Source organism: Macaca mulatta, chromosome 10 (genome assembly GCF_049350105.2).
Source record: "Macaca mulatta isolate MMU2019108-1 chromosome 10, T2T-MMU8v2.0, whole genome shotgun sequence".
NCBI classification, from domain to species: Eukaryota; Metazoa; Chordata; class Mammalia; order Primates; family Cercopithecidae; genus Macaca; species Macaca mulatta.
Genome location: NC_133415.1, coordinates 26,479,944 through 26,505,307, shown reverse-complemented (window position 1 = coordinate 26,505,307; position 25,364 = coordinate 26,479,944). Strand labels below are relative to the sequence as shown.

Below are 25,364 nucleotides of genomic sequence, written 5' to 3'. Positions count from 1 at the left end.
GAGTTATGGGAAGGATCCAGTGAGATAGTGAGTGTGAATAACAAGACCTCTGATACCCAGGGTGTGAATTGAAGGCAGCTGGATGTGGCCTGAACACGTGGTCAGATGTCACATTAAAATCAGGATCAGGCCGGGTGCAGTGTCTCACACCTGTAATCCCAGCACTTTGGGAAGCCGAGGTGGATGGATCACCTGAGGTCAGGAGTTGGAGACCAGCCTGGCCAACATGGCGAAACCCCATTTCTACTAAAAATACAAATATTAGCCAGGCGTGATGGTGCATGCCTGTGATCCCAGCTACTCAGAAGGCTGAGGCAGGAGAATCACTTGAACCCAGGCAGCAGAGGTTGTGGTGAGCCGTGACCGCACCACTGCACTCCAGCCTTGGCAACAGAGCAAGATTTCACCTCAAAAAAACATAAATACACAAAATCAGGATCATCAGCTCTGCTTGAAAAACTAGATGATCCAACCAACCATTCTGGAAAAGGAAGAGCTGGCTGGGATGCAGGGGAAGCTCCTTCCTCGCCACCATTTGTCACAAAATCCCCATCCCTGCCTGGCCTGGCTTCTGGGCACAGCTCCCGATGCAGAATCCCTAGGGAAAGGGCCTGCAAATCCGGGTTCGAAACCCCAAGGTGCCCCAGGTACCTTGTAGGAGGCCTGGCATTTAGGAATCCCCGGATCAGGGATTTCTGAGGCAGTCTGGAAGGGACTTTGCCCTCAGAACTCTGCCCCCAACTAAATTCTCCACTTGCCCTCTGAACCCTCCTCTCTGTTCAGTGATGAGTGGGCACCCTGTGAGTGCAGGAGTCCCCTGCCAGGAACTACATGGGAGGGGCAGCAAGGCACTGTGGCCACACAAGCTGTCCAGCCTCCCGGCCAGGAAGCAGGCTGCTCCCTGGGTTACCCTTCCTGCCCCTCCCTCTACCTGGTCAAACTCTACTCCCCTGTCAGGATCCAGGGCAAGATGAGTCCTTCTAGTTCCCCTGCCACCAGGCCGCGGAAAAGTCAATTACTCCTTCCTCTGTCGGGTTAGTTGTGCATCTGTCTGTTGTGTGTCTGTCTGCCTTCCTCGGCTTCCACTCATTCATTCAACAATTTTTTTTGAGACGGAGTCTGGCTCTGTCGCCCAGGCTGGGGTGCAGTGGCGCGATCTCTGCTCAGTGCAAGCTCCACCTCCCGGGTTCACGCCATTCTCCTGCCTCAGCCTCCCGAGTAGCTGGGACTACAGGTGCCTGACACCACGCCCGGCTAATTTTTTGTACTTTTAGTAGAGATGAGGTTTCACCGTGTTAGCCAGGATGGTCTCCATGTCCTGACCTTGTGATCCGCCCACCTCGGCCTCCCAAAGTGCTAGGATTACAGGCATGAGCCACCGCACCCAGCCTTTTTTTTTTTTTTTTGAGATAGAGTCTCACTCTCGCCCGAGCTGGAGTGCGGTGGCGTGATCTCGGCTCACTGCGACCTCTGCCTCCTGGGTTCAAGTGATTCTCCTGCCTCAGCCTCCCAAGTAGCTGGGATTACAGTAGCTGGGATTACAGGCACCCACCACTACACCCAGCTAATTTTTGTATTTTTAGTAGAGACGGGGTTTCACCATGTTGGCCAGGCTGATCTTGAACTCCTGACCTCAAGCGATCCTCCCACCTCGGCCTCCCAAAGTGCTGGGATTACAGACGTAAGCCACCGTGCCTCGTCCCTCATTCAACAAATATTTACCTAGCTTCAACTCTGCACTGAAAACACAAAAGTGAACAAGAGCGTCAAGAGCCCTACAGTCCTGCAATTCTCGTTTGGTGGGGGAGGGATAAGAAGTCAGCAAACAGCCTCCACCCTGATGAGGGAGGCAGATATCGGGAAAACACTGCATGTGATAATGGGGGTGCTGTGAGGGAATAATAGGGGCCTGGGCCCTTCTGCAGATGTGGTATCAGGGAAGGCCCTGCCCAGGGTGACATCTGAGTTTAGAGAGGTCCTGAGAAGAGGCCTCACTCAGGTGCTCTAGTCGTCAGTCCCAGAAGCCCAGCCTTCAAGTCATCCCAGCCTGGACACCAGACGTAAGTGATGAGGCTTCCAGATGATTCCTGCCCCACCTGTTCAGGGCTCCCAGCAGAGAAAAGCTGTACCCACAGAGCCCTGCTTGGTTTCTTGGCCTGCAGAAGCCAATGCTTGACTGTGTTACACCCCTAAGTTCTGGGGTGTTTCATTATAACAACAGATCACCGGACCACAGAAATCACTTCTTCTCTTCTACTCTTCAGGGTGCACTCGTTTTTATATAAACAACTCATCCCCACCCAGACACACACACAAGGCCCTAGAGCAGCAGTTCCCAAACTGTGCCGTATCCCCCGGGGATCTCTAAAAATACTGACACCCAGACAATAGGGAGGCGTCCTAAAAATACCTGACCAAGACTATTCAAGATTGTCAAGCTCATCAAAAACAAAGAAAAGTCCACTACTACATCCTGGATGGGACATAACATTAAAACTGAGAAAATCATAATAAACTATGAACTTTATTTAATAGGAACATATCAATATTGGCTCATTGATGGTAATGAACATACTATGCTAAGGCAAGATGGTGATGAAAGCTGGAAACTGGGTGTGGGTGTATGGGAACTCTGTACCATCATTCCAATTTTCCTGCAAATCTAAAACTGTTCTAAAAAGTAAAGCCTATTTAAAAAATACTGATGCCCAGGCCCTGCCCCCAGGCATTTAGATTTAATTTCTGGGATGTGACCTGGGCATCCAGGTTTTGAAAAGCTCCCTGAGTGATCCTAATGTGCGACAAAGTTTGGAAACCACAACCCTGGAAGAAAAACCTGGCCTCAAGAAGCTAGGAAGGCTCGTTATAAACAGCCAGGAAGAGGTTTAGAAATAGAGAAAAAGGATTTTGTTGGTTGAACCATATATGTAATGAATTCTGGGGCTGTTGGTATATTTCTGAGATTTGAAGAGTCCTAAGTAAAATCGTCCAAAGCATCTTCTGGTGTGTGGGTGTGTGTGTTTAGCAGTACAGTTACTAAGTCGCCAGGGTTAACAAATATTTGACACTCGTATCTCCCCCTTCCCTGACCCATGCTGTTGGCAGACATCACTAATCGATTATAGCACCATCTCCCTCTGGGCCTGGATGTGGTCTCCGAGTCCTTTTCAACGTATTGCACCACTTGGGCATTATCCATTAGCTGGAGTTGACACCTGAGATAAAGCCTATTTCCCACTCTTGCTAAGCAGGTAGTAGGCAGGACCATCTGGGCAAATCTGATTGGGTGTTCAGTTCCTGGGGCTCCTGTAGTCATGGAGAAAGCAGTCAATGGCAGTGCAGCTGTTGGATTCCCGGGCATGGAGGGGCCCAGGCCCAGAAACTGAGTCCTCTCGCCTCTTCCCCACCAAGTCATGACCATTCCCGCAGATTCCTAGCTATCTAGCTAACTATTCATTCATTCATTTAAGACAGGATCTTGCTCTTTGTCCAGGCTGGAGTGCAGTGGCATAATCATAGCTCACTGTAGCCTCAAACTCCTGGGCTAAAGCGATCCTCCTGCCTCAGCCTCCTGAGTAGCTGAGACCACAGAGGTACAACACCACAACTGGTTAATTTTTAAAAACTTTTTCAGAGATGAGGTCTCACTACATCACCAAGGCTGATCTGAAACTCCAGGTTCAAGCATTCTTCCCACCTCCGCCTCTGCCTCTGAGTAGCTGGGAGTACAGGCGAGAGCCAACACTCAGCATAGTTTCCTTTCTTTATGCCTGCAGCAATCCATCCCTCAGAATCTACCTCCTCCCCATGGGCCCAGCTCCTCACAGTCTCCACCTCTGGCCTGCAATATGCTCACCCAACACAGACTTGTCACCCAACAGTGTCACCCCACACCAATTCCATGCCTCTCTCTGCCCCTTCATCAGAGCGCTCACCCAGACAGCTCCTCAGAACTGACCAAGTGTCTTCCCTCGAAGTACAGCACTCTCACTTTCTGACTATGTGGGCTAGCCTTGGGCATATAGACATGAGGGTTCTTTCCATTTCCAGAAGAAGAAATCTAGGCTCCAACTAGTGGGGTTGCACCTGGAATCTGGATCCGTCCTCACACCCTGAAGTCTTAAACTCACTTTCTCCATAACTCGTGTCTGCCACAGGACAGATTCCACTCAAAGGAGGGATGAGGCTGGGTGTGGTACCTCATGCCTGTAATACCAGCACTTTGGGAGACCCAGGCAGGTGGATAGCTCAAGCCCAGGAGCTCAAGATCAGCCTGGGCAACATGGCGAAACCCTGTCTCTACAAAAAATACAAAAATTAGCCAGCATGCTGGCGCATGCCTGTGGTCCTAGGTACCTGGGAGGCCGAGGCAGGAGGATCGCTTGAGCCCAGGTTGAAGCTGCTGTGAGCCATGACTGTGCCATTGCACTTCTGCCTGGGCAACAGAGTGAGAACCTGTCTCAAAAAAAAAAAAAAACAAAGCCCGGCAGAGCGTACTGGACATGTGACGTTACCCTTCTGGGCCTCCGTTTTCCTCATCTACGAGATGGCGGCAGTGAGTTGTGGGATAAGGGGTTAACAGGTGGAAAAGGTTAACACTCTCTAGGTCTCCTTCCAACAGCGAGGGGGACTCTAGCGCCCGCAATCTCACGCTGTTCCACCAGGGGGCGCGCGCGCGTTAGGATGCTGGCCCAGCCCCACGAGGGAGGCTTTGCAAGGAGAACACTGTCCCTGTCATTCACTCATCTCTCTCCTGCGGGTCGGTGGGCATCCAGCTGGGGGCCCTGCGTGGCCTTGGTCCCTGGGAGCCCACAGAGCCCCAGAGCTCCAGGTGGCACTGCTGAAACCGAAGCCAGCGGTTCTTCTTCCACCTGGGGATCCTGCCCCACTAGAGACACCCTTTCTCCTCCTAAGTTGCAAGGGATAAGTCCACAGGTCTGGATTCAGTCCAGCCACCACTGTTTCTTCACTGCATGTTGCTGGGCCAGTCACCTGCCCTCTCTGAGCCTCAGGTTCAGAATCTCTTAAATGGGCATCTTATCTTCTTGGCACTTCAATGAATATAGTGAAGTCGCTTAGGGGAAAAGTGCCAAGAAATGGAACTTCATGTAGTACGTGGGGAGTATGAAGACGGATAATAGGATAGGGTTTGCGCAGTGCTTAGCACAGCGTCTGCCACATAGAAACTCAGTATCTAACATAGTCACAGCAACAACAGCCAACACTTACAAAGCGCCTACTAGGTGTCAGGCACTGCTCATCGCGCCTTGTGCATAGGAGCTCAGCCCACTTCACTGCATTTCTTTTTTTTTTTTTTTTTTTTAAGACAGTCTCTGGTGACCAGGCTGGAGTGCAGTGGCACGATCTCAGGTCACTGCAACTCCACCTCCTGGGTTCAAGCAATTCTGCTGACTCATCGTCCCGAGTAGCTGGGATTACAGGCACCTGCCACCATGCCCAGCTAATTTTTGTATTTTTAGTACAGACGGCGTTTCACCATGTTGGTCAGGGCTCGATCTCCTGACCTCATGATCCGCCTGCCTCGGCCTCCCAAAGTGCTGGGATTACAGGAGTGAGCCACTGTGCCCAGCCACTTCACCGCATTTCTAACAAGTAGGCTCTGTTATGACCCCAGTCTCAGAGATGGGGAAACTGAGGCACAGAGATGTCAGTCCACTCAAAGTCACATAGCTGATAAGTAGCAGAGTTGGGATTTAAATCCAGGCCATCTGGCTTAGGATATGAGCTCTTTTCTGTATTCATCTCACGCTTCAATTTTAAAAATCCTTTTCCAGGCAACAAAAGAAAAAGTTGGGTGTCATCAAACTTCATCAAAGTTATAAATTTTGTGTATCAAAGAACATTATCAAGAGAGTGAAAACACAGCCCACAGAATGGGAAAAAGGATTTGTAAATATCTGATATGGGATTAATAGCCAGAATATATATAAAAAATATTCCACTGGGTGTGATGGCTCATGCCTATAATCCCAGCACTTTGGGAGACCGAGGTAGGAGGAACACTTGAGCTCAGGAGTTCCAGACCAGCCTGGACAATACGGCAAAAGCCCATCTCTACCAAAAATACAAAAAAAAAAAAAAATTAGCTGGCATGGTGGCACGTACCTGTAGTCCCAGCTACCTGGGAAGCTGAGGTGGGAAGATGGCTTGAGCTGAGGAGGTGTTGCAGCAAGCCGAGATCATGCGACTGCACTCCAGCCTGGGCAACAGAGCCAGATCCTGTCTGTCTGCCTGTCTGTCCCTCTCTCTATATATACATATATATATGTATGTATGCATTCCTACAACTCAACAACAACAAAGAAAAAACAATCTGATTCAAAAATGGGCAAAGGACTTGAATGGACATTTCTGCCAAAAAGATATACAACTGGTCATTTGGCACATGAAAAGACACTCAAAATCATTCGTCATTAGGATAATGAAAATAAGTATCTCAGTGGGCTACCATGGCTAGTTTTTAAATTTTTATTTATCCATTGTTTTGGAGTCAGCCCAGGCTGGTCTGGAACTCCTGGCCTCAAGCAATCCTCCTATCTCGGCCTCCTGAGTGACTGGACGACAGGCATGAGCCACCGCGCCTGGCCCACAACTTGTTTCTTCAGTCACGACCTTTGATGAGTTACTTTCAGCAGGCCTTGTGGAGTCTTTCATTTTGATTGTTTCCTTCTCATTTGGACTCCCTGTCAACCTACTGAAATCTAGAGGGAATCTCTAACTAGCATCCAGGATATGTTCTTGGTGGGGTCCACCTCACAAGCTCCCATTTATTTCAAGTTGATTACACTCACAAGGACTACCACTGCTGTCAGCAGAATCCTGACAAAGCCATCAGGTCCAAATGCGCTCCAACCTCCCAACCTTTGCCCTGGCAGATCCTGCGTACAAAGATGCCAGCATGATGATGACGCAGCACCAGCCTCAGAAGCAAAGGGCCACAGTTTCACCAGTGAGAGATGTGGGAAAGTCTGAGTTCAGCATTAAACCAAACCCTGTGGGTGTCCAGGAAGGTCACGCGGAAGTGAAGTTTAAAGGACCCCAGATGACGTCCATTGTATAGAGCACAATTTCATGCCTCTAAACCTCTGCCTATGCTGTCCCCTCGATCAGGGGCAAACCACTCTTCCCTAGACCATAGTTACCTGGCAAACATCTGCTCAGCCTTCAAGACTCAGAACTCAGACTCCTCAGTCTCGAACTCCTGCTTCTCTGCTAGCCCTCCCCAGGTGGAGACACCCCCCCCCTCCCTCCTCCAGGGAGACTTTACACAAATTTAAATTAAATTAAAGCACATGACATGATGCCTGACATATAGTAAACGTTCAATAAACAGTAGCTATTACGGAGCTTCTGGATACCTGAACACGGGGAGGTTCCCGGAGGGTGGCGTGCCCAGGGAGGGCATGGAAGCTCTGCGCTCCCTCCCCCATACCTCGCCCTACGCATCTCTGCTTCTACAGTTTACCTTTTATAATAAACTGGCAAACGAAGAGGAAGAGAGACCAGAGACATCTACCTATCCCCCACCTTCCACCCTGAAGAGGCTATGTGAAGACAAAGGACACAGCTGTCAGCCACGTAGAGGAGCCTCCTCAGAAGCCAGCCTTGCCAGCTCCTTCATCTTGGACTTCTAGCCTCTGTAACTATGAGAAAGTAAATTTCTGCTGTTTAAGAAAAAAAAAAGTAGGCCGGGCGCGGTGGCTCAAGCCTGTAATCCCAGCACTTTGGGAGGCCGAGACGGGCGGATCACGAGGTCAGGAGATCGAGACCATCCTGGCGAACACGGTGAAACCCCGTCTCTACTAAAAATACAAAAAACTAGCCGGGTGAGGTGGCGGGCGCCTGTAGTCCCAGCTACTCCGGAGGCTGAGGCAGGAGAATGGCGCAAACCCGGGAGGCGGAGCTTGCAGTGAACTGAGATCCGTCCACTGCACTCCAGCCCCGGCTACAGAACAAGACTCCGTCTCAAAAAAAAAAAAAAAAAGTAGCTATTAGAACCCACCGCAATTATTTACCTACCTTCCTTTTTTTTTTTTTTTGAGATGGCCGTCCCACTCTGTTGCCCAGGCTGGAGGGCAGTGGCTCGATCTCAGCTCACTGCAAGCTCCACCTCCTGGGTTCACACCATTCTCCTGCCTCAGCCTCCAGAGCAGCTGAGACTACAGGCGCTCGCCACCACGCCTGGCTAATTTTTTGTATTTTTAGTAGAGACGGGGTTTCACTGTGTTAGCCAGGATGGTCTCAATCTCCTGACCTTGTGATCCGCCCACCTCGGCCTCCCAAAGTGCTGGGATTACAGGCATGAGCCACTGCGCCTGGCCCCTATCTTCTTTTTTTGAGATGGAGTCTCACTCTGTTACCCAGGCTGGAGTGCAGTGGTGCGAACTCAGCTCACTACAACCTCCGCCTCCCAGGTTAAAGCAATTTTCCCGCCTCAGACTCCTGAGTAGCTGGGATCAAGTGATTCTCCTGCCTCAGCCTCCTGAGTAGCTGGGATTACAGGCACATGCCACCATGCCCATCTAATTTTTTTTTTTTTTTTGTATTTTAGTAAAAACAGGGTTTCACCATGTTGCCCAGGCTGGTCTCGAACTCCTGAGCTCAGGCGAATCGCCTGCCTCAGCCTCCCCAACTGCTGGGATTATAGGCGTGAGCCACTGCAATTGGCCTATTTACCTACCTTCTTAATTGTCTATGCCTTGGTCATAACTGTAGCCCACTGCCCAGCATAGCACTTACCACATGCAAACAGACACTTGTCAAAAAAAAGGACCAAAATCCCTAAACACTACCTCAGCCCAACTGGTCTCTTCAGTGTCCCCCAAGCACCCCCCTTTGCCTGTGTGAGTTCTCAGTCCCAAATATCTCTCCTCCTACTTCCTGCACCTGACTGGACCCTCCCAGGTCATCTTCAGACCCCCGGGCTGTGAACTCCAGGAGGCTGACGGAGAAAATCTCCAGGCCCCATCATGCAGGGCCTGGCGCATAGTAGGTCCAAAAAGAAATAAACTCAAGACTAAATGAGCCAGCATATGCTGACCAATAGGTTTGGGGGATTGGGAGAAAATTCTAGAGACTGCCAGAGGCCCTCCCCCTGGTCCATTGCAGGGAAGCCTCCCAGCTGGTGAATCTGTGACTTCATCGTCACAAGATGGGCCTCCATGGTTAACTGTGACTCAAGGTCACGGTCCACAACTGAGTCACTGTGTTTTATGGTTCCTGCGAAAATGCAGACCAAAGCTCACTTCCTGGGGAAAAGAGCAGGGAGGAGGCCTGACACAGGACTTGGATTTGCCACATGGACTCGAGGTCCTGAGGGGAACCCTGAAAGGAACAAAGGAGATGGGGAGAAATGGTGAGCACTGGCCAAGGAGTCACAAAGACTGAACTCCAGCCCCAGCTCTGCCTCCAGGACCACACACAAGACACTTCCCTGCACTGGGCCTGTTTCCTCAACTGCAGAAAAACTTCTAAGGCTACGGATGTTTGTCTTTCCCATCGGCTCTTCGGGAGAGCATAGAAAAAAAAAACTGGCAGCAAAGAGTAATAAAATAATAATAGGCCGGGTGTGGTGGCTCACGCCTGTAATCTCAGCACTTTGGGAAACCAAGGCTGGTGGAAAACTTGAGATCAGGTGTTTCAGACCAGCCTGGCCAACATGGCAAACCCTATCTCTATTAAAAATACAAAAATTAGCCAGGCGTGGTGGTGCACGCCTGTAGTCCCAGTTACTCAGGAGGCTGAGGCATGAGAATCACTTGAACCCAGGAGGCAGAGGCTGCAGTGAATCAAGATTGTGCCACTGCACTCCAGCCTGGGCGGCAGAGCGAGACTCCATCTCAAATAGTAATAGTAATAATAATAATAATAATAGCCGCTATGATTTACTAAGCCATTTCTCATTGTCAGGCACTGTGCTAAGAGCTTTGTAAGCATCATCTCATTTGGGCTCTGTCTTCCCACCAGGCTACCATGCAAGAGGAGTGGAAAGTTCAGTAGACACTTAAGAGCAGGGACTGCAGAGCCAGAACTTGGAAGAGACACTTAATGGCTCTGAGACTCAGTTTGCCCATCTGTGAAGTGGAAATAATAGTAGTATCTACACTACATGTAAGGATAGTAAGTGTTAGGCTTTGTTATTGCTATCATTATCCACTTTATAGAGGAGGAAAAGTGAGGCCTCAAGTGGTAAACTCACTTGCTCAAGGCCTCTAGCAAGTGGCAGGGTCTGTAGTTCAGCAACCGTGGGCAGGGCTATGCAAATCAGCAGGGTATCAGCCTGGCAGGTCCCAGGCACCCTCTGGAAGACAGCAGCAACAGAGCAGCTGATGGCTAACCCCGGGCTGAGCAAATATCACATTCTCAGCTCCAGGAGGAGTCCCAGGGCTCAGGGTGTCTTGTTTCCTCATGCAGCTAATGCACGGAGTGCTGCAGGCCCAGGGGAGAGAGGAGCTGGCAGGGGCTGGCAGGGGTTGGCCACAGGCCAAAACCACAGGCCCATGGCGGGAAGGGCCTGGGGCCAAGGCTGGAGCAAGATAGGCCCCGTTTCCATTCCAGCTCCCCCAGCTGCTAACTGTGTGGCCTTGGGCAAGGGGCTGAACCCCTCTGAGCTTCACTTTCCTGCTCTGCAAAATAGGATTCATGGTCTCTAATATGAGGCTGAAGTAGGAACTGACAAGGCCTGAGAGGCTAAAAAATGAAGATGAATGTGAACTTAAACGGGAAAATAACAGCACAAAGTCATTCATCAAAGCAGTGATGGGAATCATAGCAGACACAGTGAATCTCTTCAAACACCTCATGAGACACAAAATGCATGTATGACCAATTTTCAGAGGAGCAGAGACAGCCACCAGGGGCTCAGGACCCCAGCCCTCCTCTGCTGGGTCACCCTGGTTAAGTCAGGTCCTCTCTCCTGGCCTCACTTTCCCCTTTTATAAAAAGAATTGGACAGGTGAGAAAAAAAGGAAGAGGAGAAAAAGGGGAGGAGGAGGAAGAGAAAGGGAAGGGAAAGTAGAAGAGATGGAAAGGATCAGGAAAGGAGGAAGGAAAGAGGGAGAAAGAAGGAAAAGCTACCACTGCAGCTGAGACATTAAGAATTTACTATGTGCTGAGTGATCTCATGTACTACTCACAAAAATACTCTTGAGGTCATAGAGAACTATCCTTATCTTACAGAAGAAAAAACTGATATTTAGTGAGGTCCATGAAGTCACCTGCCCAAGGTCACAGTGGCAGAGTTGGAACTTAAAGCCACTTCTTTCAGCCTCCAGAGCCCATTACTAAAAGGTCCCTCTGGGATGGGCTGTTGGAGCCACCAGGGTAGGAGCTGAATACCACCTCCTCCTTGTGGCCACTCCCCAGAATTGCAGGTATGAGTCCCAGAAGCAGCGAAATGAGGTCTGAGGCCCCAGCACTCTCCGGTTCATGCTAAGTGCCTCCACCCACCTACCTCTGGAGGAGAGGAAATCAAGCAGGCAAGAGTGGGGCAGGGGCCTCAGAGACCAGAAGGAAAGAGCCAAGGCAAGCTGCCTGAGGACTCCAAGGACAAAAGCTCTTCAATGACAGAGAGTGAAAAAGGAGGAGCCAGACGACCAAGGAGGATGCCAGCAAGCAGAGACTCTAAAAAGACAGGTTTAAAATGCTTCTTTCCCCATCACCTTTGTACACACACACACACACACACACACACACACACACACACACAAAAGTTCAAGTACAATCAGATAAGCTAAGTCAGAGCTATCTGAGAGGGACTAGAGAAATGGCTGAGAAAGAAGACAATGGAAGGGAATGTTTATCAGAAAATCCAGGCAGGTTTCAAATGTGTGTGAATCTTTGGCTAGGATCTGGATCCTCGAGGAAAATTCCCGGGCTGCTCAGTAAACACCTAGCTGGGATCCGAGTTCCTCCCCGGCCCGTCTTCCCCAGCCCCATGGTCGGGCACACATTGTGGCTGTTCTGCATCGCTCCTAGCACGAACTATGCCAGGGTACCTTCTTCACCCCCATTTTACAGAAATGGAAACTGAGGTTCAGAGAAGCAAAGTTTCTTGCCCGTGGCCATAAAACTGGAAGGGATGGACTCTCAATGGAGCTTCAATGCAAAATCGTATGTCTCCAAAACGTGAGACCAGGCCCAGGTCTCCCTGAAGCTTATGGAGCTGAGCAACCAAAGAGGCCCTTGTGAGCAGAAGCATCGCTGCCTTAGGAGCCCTGTCTTTGATGCCCCTGTATAGGACCTGGGCCGGGAAGGGGCTTCATGAGCAAGTGCAAAACTCCAAACAGCATGGAACTAAAGTCAGAAAAGAAACTCAATGAAGGTGGCGAAGTCCTGGAACCCACGTGGGTACACTGAGGCTCTGGAGGGGGCAGCTGCCCCTGGGGCCTGCTCAGTGTGTACTCATCTCCTTTCACAAGTAAGGAAACAGGATGAGGGGGAAGAGGGCACAAGGACACAGAGATAAGCAAAAGCCAGAGGGAGACTTGAAAACAAGGACAGTCATACCAGTAACATCAACAGTAATAATTATGTGACGATGACACTTATTGTTTGCTATGTACCCAGAAGCATGCTAAGCACTTCATGTGTTCTCTCATCTGAGCCCCACATCCGCCCTGTAAAGTAGATACTATCATTATCCCCATTCTACAGATGAGGAAACTGAAGCCAGAGGTCAGCCCAAGGTCACACATGGATGTATGCAGATCCAGGACTTGAACCCAGGCAATCTGGCTCTGGAACCAGCTTTCTGCTACCTCCTGTTACCACCATGACTGTCAGTTCCTAAGTACCTTATGACGTGCTAGGCCCCACACACGCTTTTATTCCATCCTCGCAACACAGTTAGAGAAGGAGGAATCAAGATCCTGTTTTCCAGGTAAAGAAACTGAAGTGCAGCGAAATTAAGTAAATTGCTCGAAATCTCAAAGAGGTTGACAGGAGACAGTGCTGGGATTTGAACCCAGGACTTTCCAACACCAGTGTATGTTCCCTTAACCACTCCATGCCAGGTATTGCTGGGCTGGAAACTCAAGAGGAAGAAGGTTTCCCCAGCAGAGCCACCAGACACCCTCCACATCAAGAACCACGACACAGCTAGTCAGGTGACACCAGATTCCTGGACATTTGCCTGCTACCCTCAACCCTGTCAGGGCCCTGGGCTGTCCGGATGCTCCAAAAACCACATTCACAGCAGTGTCCAGCAACCAGCACCCCCTGTGCAATCCTCTCCAGCCGTGTGGTATCACTCACCACAAAGGGACCGCTCCTCCTGTCCTTACAGAAGCTGTGGCTTCTCCGGGGAATCGAGGCCACAGGGGACACCTGCTGGAGCGGTCGCTCCTTCTCCTGGGGGGCATCTTCCTTCTCCAGATCCCGTGGCAGCACCTGAGACACAGAGCATAAGAAAAGGACTTTACTGGGAGCCTTCTCATTTACAGGAAAAAATATATTATGCCAGGAGTCCACTGTGTACCAAAAAGGGCAAAGAAGAAAATTAAACCCCAAGAAATCCCCCACCTTAATGATCACAGGTAACATGTAGGGCAGTAGCTCTGGGTTCAAATGGCCCAGCCTCAGCCATTTAATAACTGTGTGACCTCAGGTGGGTGCCTTAACCTCTCTCTGAGCCTCAACTATCTGGGAAAGGAACCATGATAACAGCACCCAGTTTCTAGGGGCTAAGGAACAGCATTTGGAATGTACATGACGCAGTATAGCCACCAGGGGGCAGACGTGCACAAGTCCTGGGCACCTGGCTTGGCTTAACCTAGCTAGCCTCCTCCATACCTGGCATCTGGGGAGCCCTCCATAAATGCTGGCCGGCCTCATTACTGCCAGTGGTCATTATTGGTGACCTTATTTTAATCATCTCTTTATGCACCCAAACACACATGCACAGACACAGAGAAACGGTGCATGCACAGCACAGCACCTCCAGTACATCTACTTGGAATCCTGCTGTGTTTTTCCACTCAGTTATATATAGGGGAAACATTCACAGGCCAGGACTCCAGGACGCATATTTTATACGCTTCACACTCTCCCTGCGTGGACAAGAAAAGAAAGACCCAGAGATGGGAGGGACCTGCTTAAGAACACACAGCACCAGGAAGAGCAAGACTGAATTTCTAATCCCTTCCCTCACAGCCTCTTTTCTGCATGCCTTCAGAGACCCTCTGGCTTTCCTCCTAACCCCCTGGCTGTTTTTGATCAGTATCCCCACATGTCTCAGGCCAGCCGCAGAGCCTTTTCTCCTTTTGCTACATCATTCCCTCTGGGATCTCTCTTCACGCCCCCCATGGCTTTAAATAAATCCCATCTACACCCAGATGCCTGCCAATTCTGCTTCTCGGTGTTGGAACTCGACTTGGAGATCCCACTGCTCACTCAACATCTCTTGGAAGCTCACACTCACCTCAGATCCACGTGCTCAAAACACGCCTCTTGATTCCATCTCTCCACAGTTGCTCTTCCCCCACTTTGCCCATCCATCCCCCAGCTGGGGAGGCCAAGACCCTCGGGTTGCCCTCCATTCTCCTCCCCATTCTCTCCCACTTTTCTTCACCCCATCAGCAAAGCTGAGACTCTACCTGCAAAACATGCTGCAGATCTGACATCCTATGTACCAAAATCACCTTGAAATAGATCAAAGGCCTAAAGGTAAGAGCTAAAGCTAGAAAACTCTTAGAAGAAAATATAGGTGTAACTCTTCAAGACCTAGGTTTAGACAGCGGTTTCTTAAATATAATACCAAAGGCATAAACAACAAAAGTAGAATAGATAAAACAGACTTCTTCCAAATTAAAAACTTTTGTGCTTTAAAGGGTGCCATTAAGAAAGAGAAGGCCAGGCGCAGTGGCTCATGCCTGTAATCCCAGCACTTTGGGAGGCCGAGGCAGGTGGATCACCTGAGGTCAGGAGTTTGAGACCAGCCTGGCCAACATGGCGAAACCCCCTCTCTACTAAAAACACAAAAATTAGCCAGGCATGGTGGCAGACGCCTATAATCCCAGCTACTTGGAAGGCTGAGGCAGGAGAATCGCTTGAACCCGGGAGGTGGAGGTTGCAGTGAGCCGAGATCACGCCACCTCCAGCCTGGGCAATAGAGTAAGACTCCATCTCAAAAAAAAAACCGGAAAAGAGGCCGGGCATGGTGGTGGTGGCTCACGCCTGTAATCTCAGCACTTTGGGAGGCCAAGGCAGGTGGATCACTTGAGGTCAGGAGTTTAAGACCAGCCTGGGCAACATGATGAAACCCCATTTCTACTAAAAATACAAGAATCAGCTGGGCGAGGTGGCACAAGCCTGTAATCCTTGCAACTCGGGAGGCTGAGGCAGGCAAATTGCTTGAATCCAGGAGGTGGAGGTTGCTGTGAGCCAAGATCACGCCACTGCACTCCAGCCTGGACAACAGAACGAGACTCCATCTCAAAAAAAAAAAGAAAAGGAAAAGAAAAACCACAAAATGGGAGAAAACTTCTGCAAATAGTATGTCTGATAAAGCACTCATATCCAGAATATATAAAGAAAAATAACAACTCAAAAAGAATCTGAATAGGCATCATTCCAAAGAATGTATACAAATGGCCAGCGAGCATAAGAAAAGATGTTCAACATTATTAACCACCAGGGAAATGGAAATCAAAACCACAATGAGATACCACTTTGGGTCCAACCTACTAGGACGGCTATCATAAAAAACACAGACAATAGACTGGGTGCGGTGGCTCACACCTGCAATCCCAGCATGTCAGGAGGCCGAGGCAGGCAGATCACGAGGTCGGGAGATCGAGACCATCCTGGCTAACATGATGAAACCCCGTCTCTACTAAAAATACAAAAAATTAGCTGGGCGTGGTGGTAGGCACCTGTAGTCCCAGCTACTCGGGAGGCTGAGGCAGGAGAATGGTGTGAACCCAGGAGGCGGAGCTTGCAGTGAGCCCAGATCGCACCACTGCACTCCAGCCTGGGCGACAGAGCGAGACTCTGTCTCAAAAAAAAAAAAAGACAATAAGAACTGTTGGTGAAGATCCAGAGAAACTAGAACCCTCACGCACTGCTGGTGGGAATGTAAAATGGTGCAGCTGCTTTGGAACACAGTCTAGCAGTTCCTCAAAAGTGAAAACTAAAGTTACCATATGACCTAGCAATTCCACTCCTAGGTATATATTCAAAGAAATGAAAACATACTTTTGCACAAAAACTTGAATATGAATGTTCATAGCAGCACTATTCTTAAGAGTCAAAAGTAGAAGCAACCAAAATGCCCATCAACAGACAAATGGAGAGATAAAATAAGGTCTACCCAAACAATGGAATATTATTCAGACAGAAAAAAGGAGTAAAGTCCTGATCCAGTTTATGATATGGTTGAGTCTTGAAAACATCACACTAAATGGAAGAAGTCAGTCACAAGACAACATACTGTATGATTCCATTTATATGAAATATCCCGAATAGGCAAATCTCTCAGAGTCAGAGAGTAGATGAGTGATTGCCCAGGACTGGAGGGTAAGGCGGGGAATCTGGAGTGACTGCTCACTGGGTACAGGGTTTTCTGGAGGGCAGTGATAAAGATATTCTAACATTGCACTTTGGGAGGCCGAGGCAGGCGGATCATTTCAGGTCAGCAGTTCAAGACCAGCCTGGCCAACATGGTGAAACCCTGTCTTTACCAAAAACACAAAAAAATTAGCCAGGCATCGGGCACAGTGTCTCACGCCTGTAATCCCAGCACTTTGGGAGGCTGAGGCGGGTGGATCACGAGGTCAAGAGATCAAGACCATCCTGGCCAACATGGTGAAACCCTGTCTCTACTAAAAATACAAAAATTAGTTGGGTCCGATGGTGCATGCCCATAGTCCCAGCTACTCGGGAGGCTGAGGCAGGAGGATTGCTTGAACCCAGGAGGCAGAGGTTGCAGTGAGCCGAGATCATGCCACTGCACTCCAGCCTGGTGATGGAGCAAGACTCTGTCTCAAAAAAAAAAAAATAGCCAGGCATGGTGGCGTGCACCTGTAATCCCAGCTACTTAGGAGGCTGAGGCAGGAGAATTGCTTGAGCCCAGGAGGCAGAGGTTGTAGTGAGCCGAGATCATGCCACTGCACTCCAGCCTGGTGACGGAGCAAGACTCCGTCTCAAAAAAAAAAAAAAAAATAGCCAGGCATGGTGGTGTGCACCTGTAATCCCAGCTACTTAGGAGGCTGAGACAGGAGAACTGCTTGAGCCCAGGAGGCAGAGGTTGCAGTGAGCCAAGATCTTGCCACTGCACTCCAGCCTGGGCGACAGAGCAAGACTCCGTCTCAACAATGAAACAGATATTCTAAAATTGAGAGTTGTATCATGCCACTGCCCTTCAGCCTGGGTGACAGAGTGAGACCCTTTCTCAAAAAAAAATAAAATAAAATAAAACTGAGAGTCATGATAGTTGCATTACTCTGTAAATACACTAAAAACCACTGAATTGTGTATTTTAAATGGGCAAATTGTATACGGCATGAATTATATCTCAATAAAGCTGTTGCCAAAAAAAACAAAAAATGCCACCAACCTCTCTACTTCTCTCCACCTCCACAGTCACGTGGTGCAAGCCCTGTTAAGCCTGTGAGGACCACAGCAGCCTCCTCACTGGACTCCCTGCCTCCACCCGAGGTCTCCACATAAGGAGCAGCTGATGGGGTGATGGGTTCTCTAAGATGCAAATCAGGACAGCAGAGTTCAGAACCCTTCTATGGCTCCCCGGGCCCTTGGCCGCCCATCTCTCAACTTCAGCTGGGGCCCACACCCCTGTGCCCCTGGAGTCCCTCGAGTATCCCAGGAGAAGCTCATCCCCACGCTGGGGCATCTTCACTTACTGCTCCTTCCTCCTACCCCCAGACGTTTGCCTGGCTGGGTCGCTTCCACAACTCAGATAGCATCTCTCAGGTCCCTTCCCACAAGAGCCCGTTCCTGACCTCCTGTCACCCCCTTTTTCTCTCACTCCTAGGACTTACCACTGTCTCCATGAATAACCTCACTCATTCACTGGCTGGAGGCCTGCCTGCCTCTCCAGACCAGTGCTGTGCACCAGAATGTTCTGTAGTAAATGGAGATGTCCTGCCAGTCATATACAGTGGCCAGGACCCATGTGTGGCTTTGGAACATCTAAATGGGGACAGAGTGACTAAGGAACTGAATTTTTCATCATATTTAACTAAATTTAAATCACCACCAAGTAGCTATCACACAGCCGGAGATGGTGGGCTTGGCCCCATCTAGGTCCTGCCTAGAGGCCCTGGCACCCAGAACAGGGCCTGCCTGGCATGGGCAGAACAGAGGGCTGGAGGTTAACCCCAAAGTGCTTCCCTCTGATTTCTTCAAGCTCTTCATACCAGCTCCTGGGTGAAGGGTTGACCACACATTATCTCATGATAAATCTCTGACAAGTCCATGAAGCAGGCAGGAGTCCCATCCTACAGATGAGGAAACTAAGGCTCAAAGAGGTCTGGGAGGTGCCCAGAGTCCTGCAAAGTAGGGTTTAATCCTAGGTCTGCCCAGTATGCAGTCTGGGGCTGTTTCCAGAAAGAAACCAAATGATACAAGTACAAAGATTCATCTCCTAATAAAGAGCTCTAAGAAATCAATGATAAAAGGACCAACAAAAAGCAGGTGGAACATAAGCACGTGGGTTACAAGAAAGAAATACAAATGGCCTCACATACCTCACAAGATGCCATCCTCGCTCACAACAGGAGAAAGCAAACCAAACCACAGTCAAAGGTAAGGGGCACTCATGGGGTCAGAGGGTGACCTCCAGAAGTCTGATACACCAGGGAAGGATGAAATGAAAGAGGCCAGTAAGGAAGTCACAGGTATAGCTCCACTGCAGGGCACACGAACACAATTCTACAAAACTACAACCATATTCCCCCGTAGAAGGGCAGTCAGCATTCTTAGCCTGTGGATATACCTGCAGGTGTGCACCACGATATGTATACATGGTTTGAAATACAAAGGATTGGAAATAGCATCCACAAGAAAGGGTTAAAGAAACTGGGCTACATCCACAAGCAACCAAAAATAAAAATAAAAATGAGGATGCTGTCTGTAAGCTGAATCCAAAAACTCTCAGACCAGGTGAAGTGGCTCCCGCCTGTAGTCCCAGGACTTTGGGAGGCAAAAGCAGGAGGATCGCTTGAGCCCAGGGGTTTGATACCAGCCTGGGTAACATAGGGAGACTTCTAGCTCTACAAAAAAAGAAAAAAAATTGGCCGGGCACGGTGGCTCATGCCTGTAATCCCAGTACTTTGGGAGGCCGAGGCGGGCGGATCACGAAGTCAGGAGATCGAGTCCATCCTGGCTAACACGGTGAAACCCCGTCTCTACTAACAATACAAAAAAATCAGCTGGGCGTGGTGGTGGGCACCTATAGTCCCAGCTACTTGGGAAGCTGAGGCAAAAGAATGGCGTGAACCCGGGATGCAGAGCTTGCAGTGAGCCAAGATCGCACCAGTGCACTCCAGCACTCTGTCTGGGCGACAGAGCAAGACTCCATCTCAAAAAAAAAAAAAAAAGAAAGAAAGAAAGAAGAAAAAAAAAAATTAGCCAGGAGTGGTGGCATATGATTGTAGTCCCAGCTGCTTGGGAGGCTGAGGTGGGAGGATTGCTGGAGCCCAGGAGGCTGAGGCCATGACCACTCCAGCAGTGAGCCGTGATCTCGCTACTACACTCCAGTCTGAGTGACAGAGCGAAACCTTAGCTCAAAAAAAAAAAACTCTCAAGACACATTATATGAAAAACAGAAAGGTGGAAAATCTGTGGGTTCAGCAGAGATCCTCAACCCAAGATTCCCCTGGGGAGCTTTCATAACTAACAAAGACAGGTCCTCCCCCAGAGATTCTGACCTAACTGGCCTGGAGAGAGGCCCAGTCATTGATATCTTTTAGGATTCCCTGTGTTACTCCCATAGGCAACCAAAGTTTCAACCACTTAGACAAAATGCTCTCTATTATGGAAAAGTAAAGCAAAAATAAAAATATGTACTTCTACGTGCTTGTATATTCATAAAGGAGCCTCAAAAGAATGTGGACCAAAAAAAAGGGAATAAAAGTGATTACCGGGTGGAAGAAATGTAAGCACGGCAGGTATCAGGGGAATTTTTATTGTATGTTTTTAAGTATTTTTGGAGTGGAGCCACGTGAAATCCTCTCTCTCTTAGAACTAAAATAAATAATTTAAATAAACGAAATACTACAGCTGGGTCTGGGAAACAGTTTCTATAAATGTTTGTTAAGTAAAGAACGGAGAAAAAGAGAGGAAGGGATTACTTGAATTACAATCACACCCTTTTGGGCTGTAAATCAAGAAACCCTCACCCAAGGAAGCAACCTTGTTTCTTTTTCTTCTTATTATTATTTTTTTCTTCTTCTTCTTCTTCTTCTTCTTATTATTATTATTATTATTTTTTTTTTTTTTTTTTTTTTTTTTTTTGAGACGGAGTCTCGCTCTGTCACCCAGGCTGGAGTGCAGTGGCCGGATCTCAGCTCACTGCAAGCTCCGCCTCCCGGGTTCACGCCATTCTCCTGCCTCAGCCTCCCGAGTAGCTGGGACTACAGGCGCCCGCCACCTCGCCCGGCTAGTTTTTTGTATTTTTTAGTAGAGACGGGGTTTCACCGTGTTAACCAGGATGGTCTCGATCTCCCGACCTCGTGATCCGCCCGTCTCGGCCTCCCAAAGTGCTGGGATTACAGGCTTGAGCCACCGCGCCCGGCCTATTTTTTTCTTGAGACAGGGTCTTGCTCTGTCACCCAAGCTGGAGTGCAGCGGCCGGATCTCGGCTCACTACAATCTCCGCTTCCTAGGTTCAAGCAATTCTCCTGCCTCAGCCTCCTGAGTACCTGGGATTACAGGCATGTGCCACCACACCCAGCTAATTTTTGTATTTTTAGTAGAGATGGAGTTTCACCATGTTGGCCAGACTGGTCTCGAACTCGTGACCTCAAGTGATCCTCCAGCCTCGGCCTCCCAAAGTGTTGGGATTACAGATATGAGCCACTGCATCCAGCGCAACCCTGTTTCTAATACACAGAAAAATTCAAATCCACCCAAATACCCATCAGTGAGGGTCTAGGTGAAAACAGATTAGGCTCAGTCACATAATGCAATAATTACCAACCATTAAAAAGAGGAAGGGGAGGCCGGGTGCGGTGGCTCACGCCTGTAATCCTAGCAGTTTGGGAGGCCAAGACAGGTAGATTGCTTGAGGCCAGGAGTTCAAAACCAGCCTGGTCAACATGGTGAAACCTCATCTCTACTAAAGATACAAAAAATTAGCCAGGCATGGTGGTGTGCACCTGTAGTCCCACCTACTCAGGAGGCTGAGGCAGGAGAATCACTTGAACCCGGGAGGCGGGGGTTGCAGTGAGCCGAGATCGTGCCACTGCACTCCAGCCTAGGTAACAAGAGCCAAACTGTCTCAAAAAAAAAAAAAAAAAAAAACCTAAGCCACAAGATTTTCTGTAGACTGTTGTCGTCGACGTTTCCATAGAAAGCTTATGTATTTACCTGTATCTAAGTCTATGCATTTACCTATATCTATGTCTGTGTCTAGACCAGGGTTCCTCAACCTACAAACTGCAAACACTTGGGGCTGGAGCATTCTTTGCAGTGGGGGCCGTCTTGTGCCTTGTAGGATATTGGGCAGCACGCTTGGCTTCTACCCACGAGACGCTAATAGCAACCTCTTCCCAGGGTGTGACAACAACAAAATATGTCTCCAGACACTGCCAAATGTGCCCCGGGGCCAAAATTGTCCACGGCTAAAAACCCCTAATGGGCCTGGAGGGTGTTCCCCAGTTTACGCACCACACTCAGTATTTAAAGGAGATTTTCTCTCTACACCATTTTTCTACAGTATTTCAAATTTTACGCAAGCATTCGCTATTATTGCAATATGAAAAGTATGACAATTATGCACATATATATGATTGATAAGTGACTGTCAATATAGAAAAGACAGAAAGGACGTAAACAACTGCAATGGTGGCTGCCTCTGGGGAACACTCACCTTTTATTTTCTATACCCCTGTAAGCTTTGAAATTTTAACAACCAACATTTTTTCCTTCTGTATTGGTGTGTTTTTATGTATTTATTATTATATGTTTTTTAAGATCGAGAACCAAAGATCTTTGGGCAGGAGACAAGAGAGAAACGGGAAGCTGGTCCAAGGCTTCCCAATCTCTTGGTGAGAAAACAGATCCCCTGACAACCAGCACTGCTGGTGCCTGCATGCTCCGGGCAGGCATCCAAGGCTGGGCTGCGGGACAGCGCTGAGCCCAGGATCCCCCCTCTACAACATCCCAACTCCCTCACCACCAGCAAGCCCTGAGCAAGGTGCTGGCAAACAGATAAAGTGTTGCATTTCCACGGCCTCTTCCTTCTGCCACTGTTGCCACGATATTAGCCTGCGGGTGGGCACAGGTGAAAGCCTTCTCAGGAAGCACACGGGGGTGGCTCAAGCTGGGTGCTTTATTTCAATTCAGTCTAGTAACAGTGCTTTGGGGCAGGAATCCCTGTTAACTCTGGTGGGGAAACTCAGGCTAGGAGAGGCCAAGAGGCTGCTTTACACACAGCAGGCAAGTAGCAGCGTGGAGACTGAGACGCCAAGTCTGCATGATCCTGAGCGTGGTTAAGAGAGCTTGGCCTCTTGGGAACAGACATGGGTTCAAAGCCTAACTCCACCACTCACCCACTCTAAACTGGAGACAAATCCTCACTGCATGATCGCTACTGACAGTATCCCAGTGTTTCCTTTCTGTAGCATCCACGTCCAGACTGGCCACCTAGTCCCTTTTACACACAAGAAAACTCAGGTGCAGGGAGGTGAAAGGTTTTGCCCTGCATCACTCAGTCTGCAAGTGGCAAAGGTGGAATCTGGGGCCTGATTTGCTGCTGCCACATCACACAGGGCGGTGCTAAGTCAGTTTCCACATGTCCCCCACAACATCCTACGCTTTTCCCACCTCCAAACCTTTGTCCATGCTGTGCCCTGCTGAGAATACCCTCACCTCCTCTCATCAGCCCACCCAAACACATGGCCATCTCTCAAGCTTGGGCTGAGACCAGCACCTCCTCCAGGACACCCTGGGCCTCCTCTTCAGTGCCTCCCTCTGCACCCCATCACTCCCCAGTCTTGGACCACAGTGCCCCATCTCCCCACAGAGAGCAGAAGCTTCCAAAGGGTGGTCCCTGTGCCTCAGATTTCTTCCCCACCTTCATGGTTCTTCACCAGAATGGTCTCGTAGAACATGGCCCACTACCTGTTGGGTAATAGGCCAGATTTTGGTTCAAATACCAGTTTTGCCACTTACTGCTATGTGACCTGAGACAAGTTACTTCACCTCCCTGAGCCGCTGTTTTTTTGTTTTGTTTTCTTCTCCATCTATACAGGAAGATGATCACACCAGCAGTAGGTAGTGTCAGCACTCTGCCCAACACTCAAGTATATGCCAAAGATCAAGAGAAGGGGCCCCCTGCCAACACCCTAGAGCCTCACTGATTGATATTTGGGTAGATTTGAATTTGTGTGTGTGTTAGAAACAAAGTGGCTTATTTGGGTGAGGGTTTCTTCACAGCTGTTCTGCTTATGCACCCCAAAAAGGGTGTGCTTGCAATTAAAGTGATCCCCCCTCCTTTCCTCCCCACCCCCCACCCTGCCATCCGTCCTTCTCTTTCCTTCTGTTCTTCACTGAACAAAGGAAGCCGGATTTTCTTTCTTCTGCTGAGCATGGTGCTAGCCAGGATGGAAAGGTCTGAATGTTCATGACCCCACAAACAGCCTCAGGCAAGGACAGAGGGACTGGAAAATACATACTCCAGATGCCTTGACCCCTGGACACGACAACTTCAGAGGTGTTCCAGGCTGCCTCCCAGGTGTCTCCAGTGAGACTGATCCTCAGTGGCCCACCACGGCCCCTGTAGCACCTGCCTCACTTCTTCTCTCCCCTACTGGTTCTTCCTGGGATCACCCCCTTAAAATGTGCTTACAGGCCGGGCGCGGGGGCTCACACCTGTAATCTCAGCACTTTGGGAGGCCAAGGCAGGTGGATCACGAGGTCAGGAGTTCAAGACCAGCCTGGCCAAAATAATGAAACCGTATCTCTACTTAAAAAAAAAAAATACAAAAAACTAGCCAGGTGTGGTGGCGGGCTCCTGTAATCCCAGCTACTTGGAAGGCTGAGGCAGGAGAATCACTTGAACCCGGGAGGCGGAGGTTGCAATGAGCTGAGATTGCACCACTGTATTCCAGCCAGGTGACAGTGTGAGACTCCATCTCAAAAAAAAGAAAAAAAAAAAAATACAAGGGTCTGCTTCTGTTGGAACCCAAAACCTCACTAAGATCAGTTGTTCACTCATTCAACAAATATTTCTTGGACATTCACAGTATGTCAAGCATGATGCTGGATTCTGGGGATACGATAATGAACAGGAGGCCAGGCGCGGTGGCTCACGCCTGTAATCCCAGCACTTTGGGAGGCCGAGGCGGGCGGATCACAAGGTCAGGATATTGAGACCATCCTGGCTAACACAGTGAAACCCTGTCTCTACTAAAAATACAAAAAATTAGCCGGGCATGGTGGTGGGCACCTGTAGTCCCAGCTACTCAGGAACCTGAGGCGGGAGAATGGCGTGAACCCGGGAGGCGGAGCTTGCAGTGAGCTGAGATCACACCACTGCACTCCAGCCTGGGCGACAGAGCGAGACTCTATCTCAAAAAAAAATAAACAAATAATAATAATGATAATAATGAACAGGATACAACAGGCTACTATACAGCAGAAGCACAATAAAGCTACCATTAATATCTATCATTATTGTCATTGTAGGACAGAAGTGTAAAACAGGTGGCCCGTGGGCTGTATGGGGCTAGCAGACAAGTCTTGTTTGGGCTGAAGAGCATTTTTAAAAATAAGTCCTCCTCGGCCGGGCGCAGCAGCTCATGCCTGTAATCCCAGCACTTTGGGAGGCCGAGGCGGGTGGATCACGAGGTCAAGAGATTGAGACCATTCTGGCTAACACGGTGAAACCCCGTCTCTACTAAAAATACGAAAAAAAAAAAAAATAAGCCGGGCGTGAGGCTGAGGCAGGAGAATGGTGTGAACCCGGGAGGCAGAGCTCGCAGTGAGCCAAGATTGCGCCACCACACTCCAGCCTGGGTGACAGAGCGAGACTCCATCTCAAAAGAAAAAAAGGCCTCCTCATTTCCTAATGGGATTACACATAAAACTCTATATTTTCAGATTCTCTTGATAAATGAGGTTTGCCATCTCAAGGCCAACATTCCTGCCGGTGAAGAACCAGC

The 25,364-nt window shown here is 49.2% G+C and overlaps 1 protein-coding gene across 2 annotated transcripts in view; it reads right to left on the bottom strand.

Annotated features, from left to right (window-relative positions):
• KIAA1671 overlaps positions 1–25,364 on the bottom strand; it is a 254,234-nt gene that overhangs the window by 135,881 nt on the left and 92,989 nt on the right. For both annotated transcript variants that reach the window (XM_015149947.3, XM_028827933.2), the window contains exon 6: positions 13,276–13,410. In XM_015149947.3, coding sequence (XP_015005433.3) covers positions 13,276–13,410 — 135 coding nt within the window. The remainder of the gene's footprint in view (positions 1–13,275; positions 13,411–25,364) is intronic.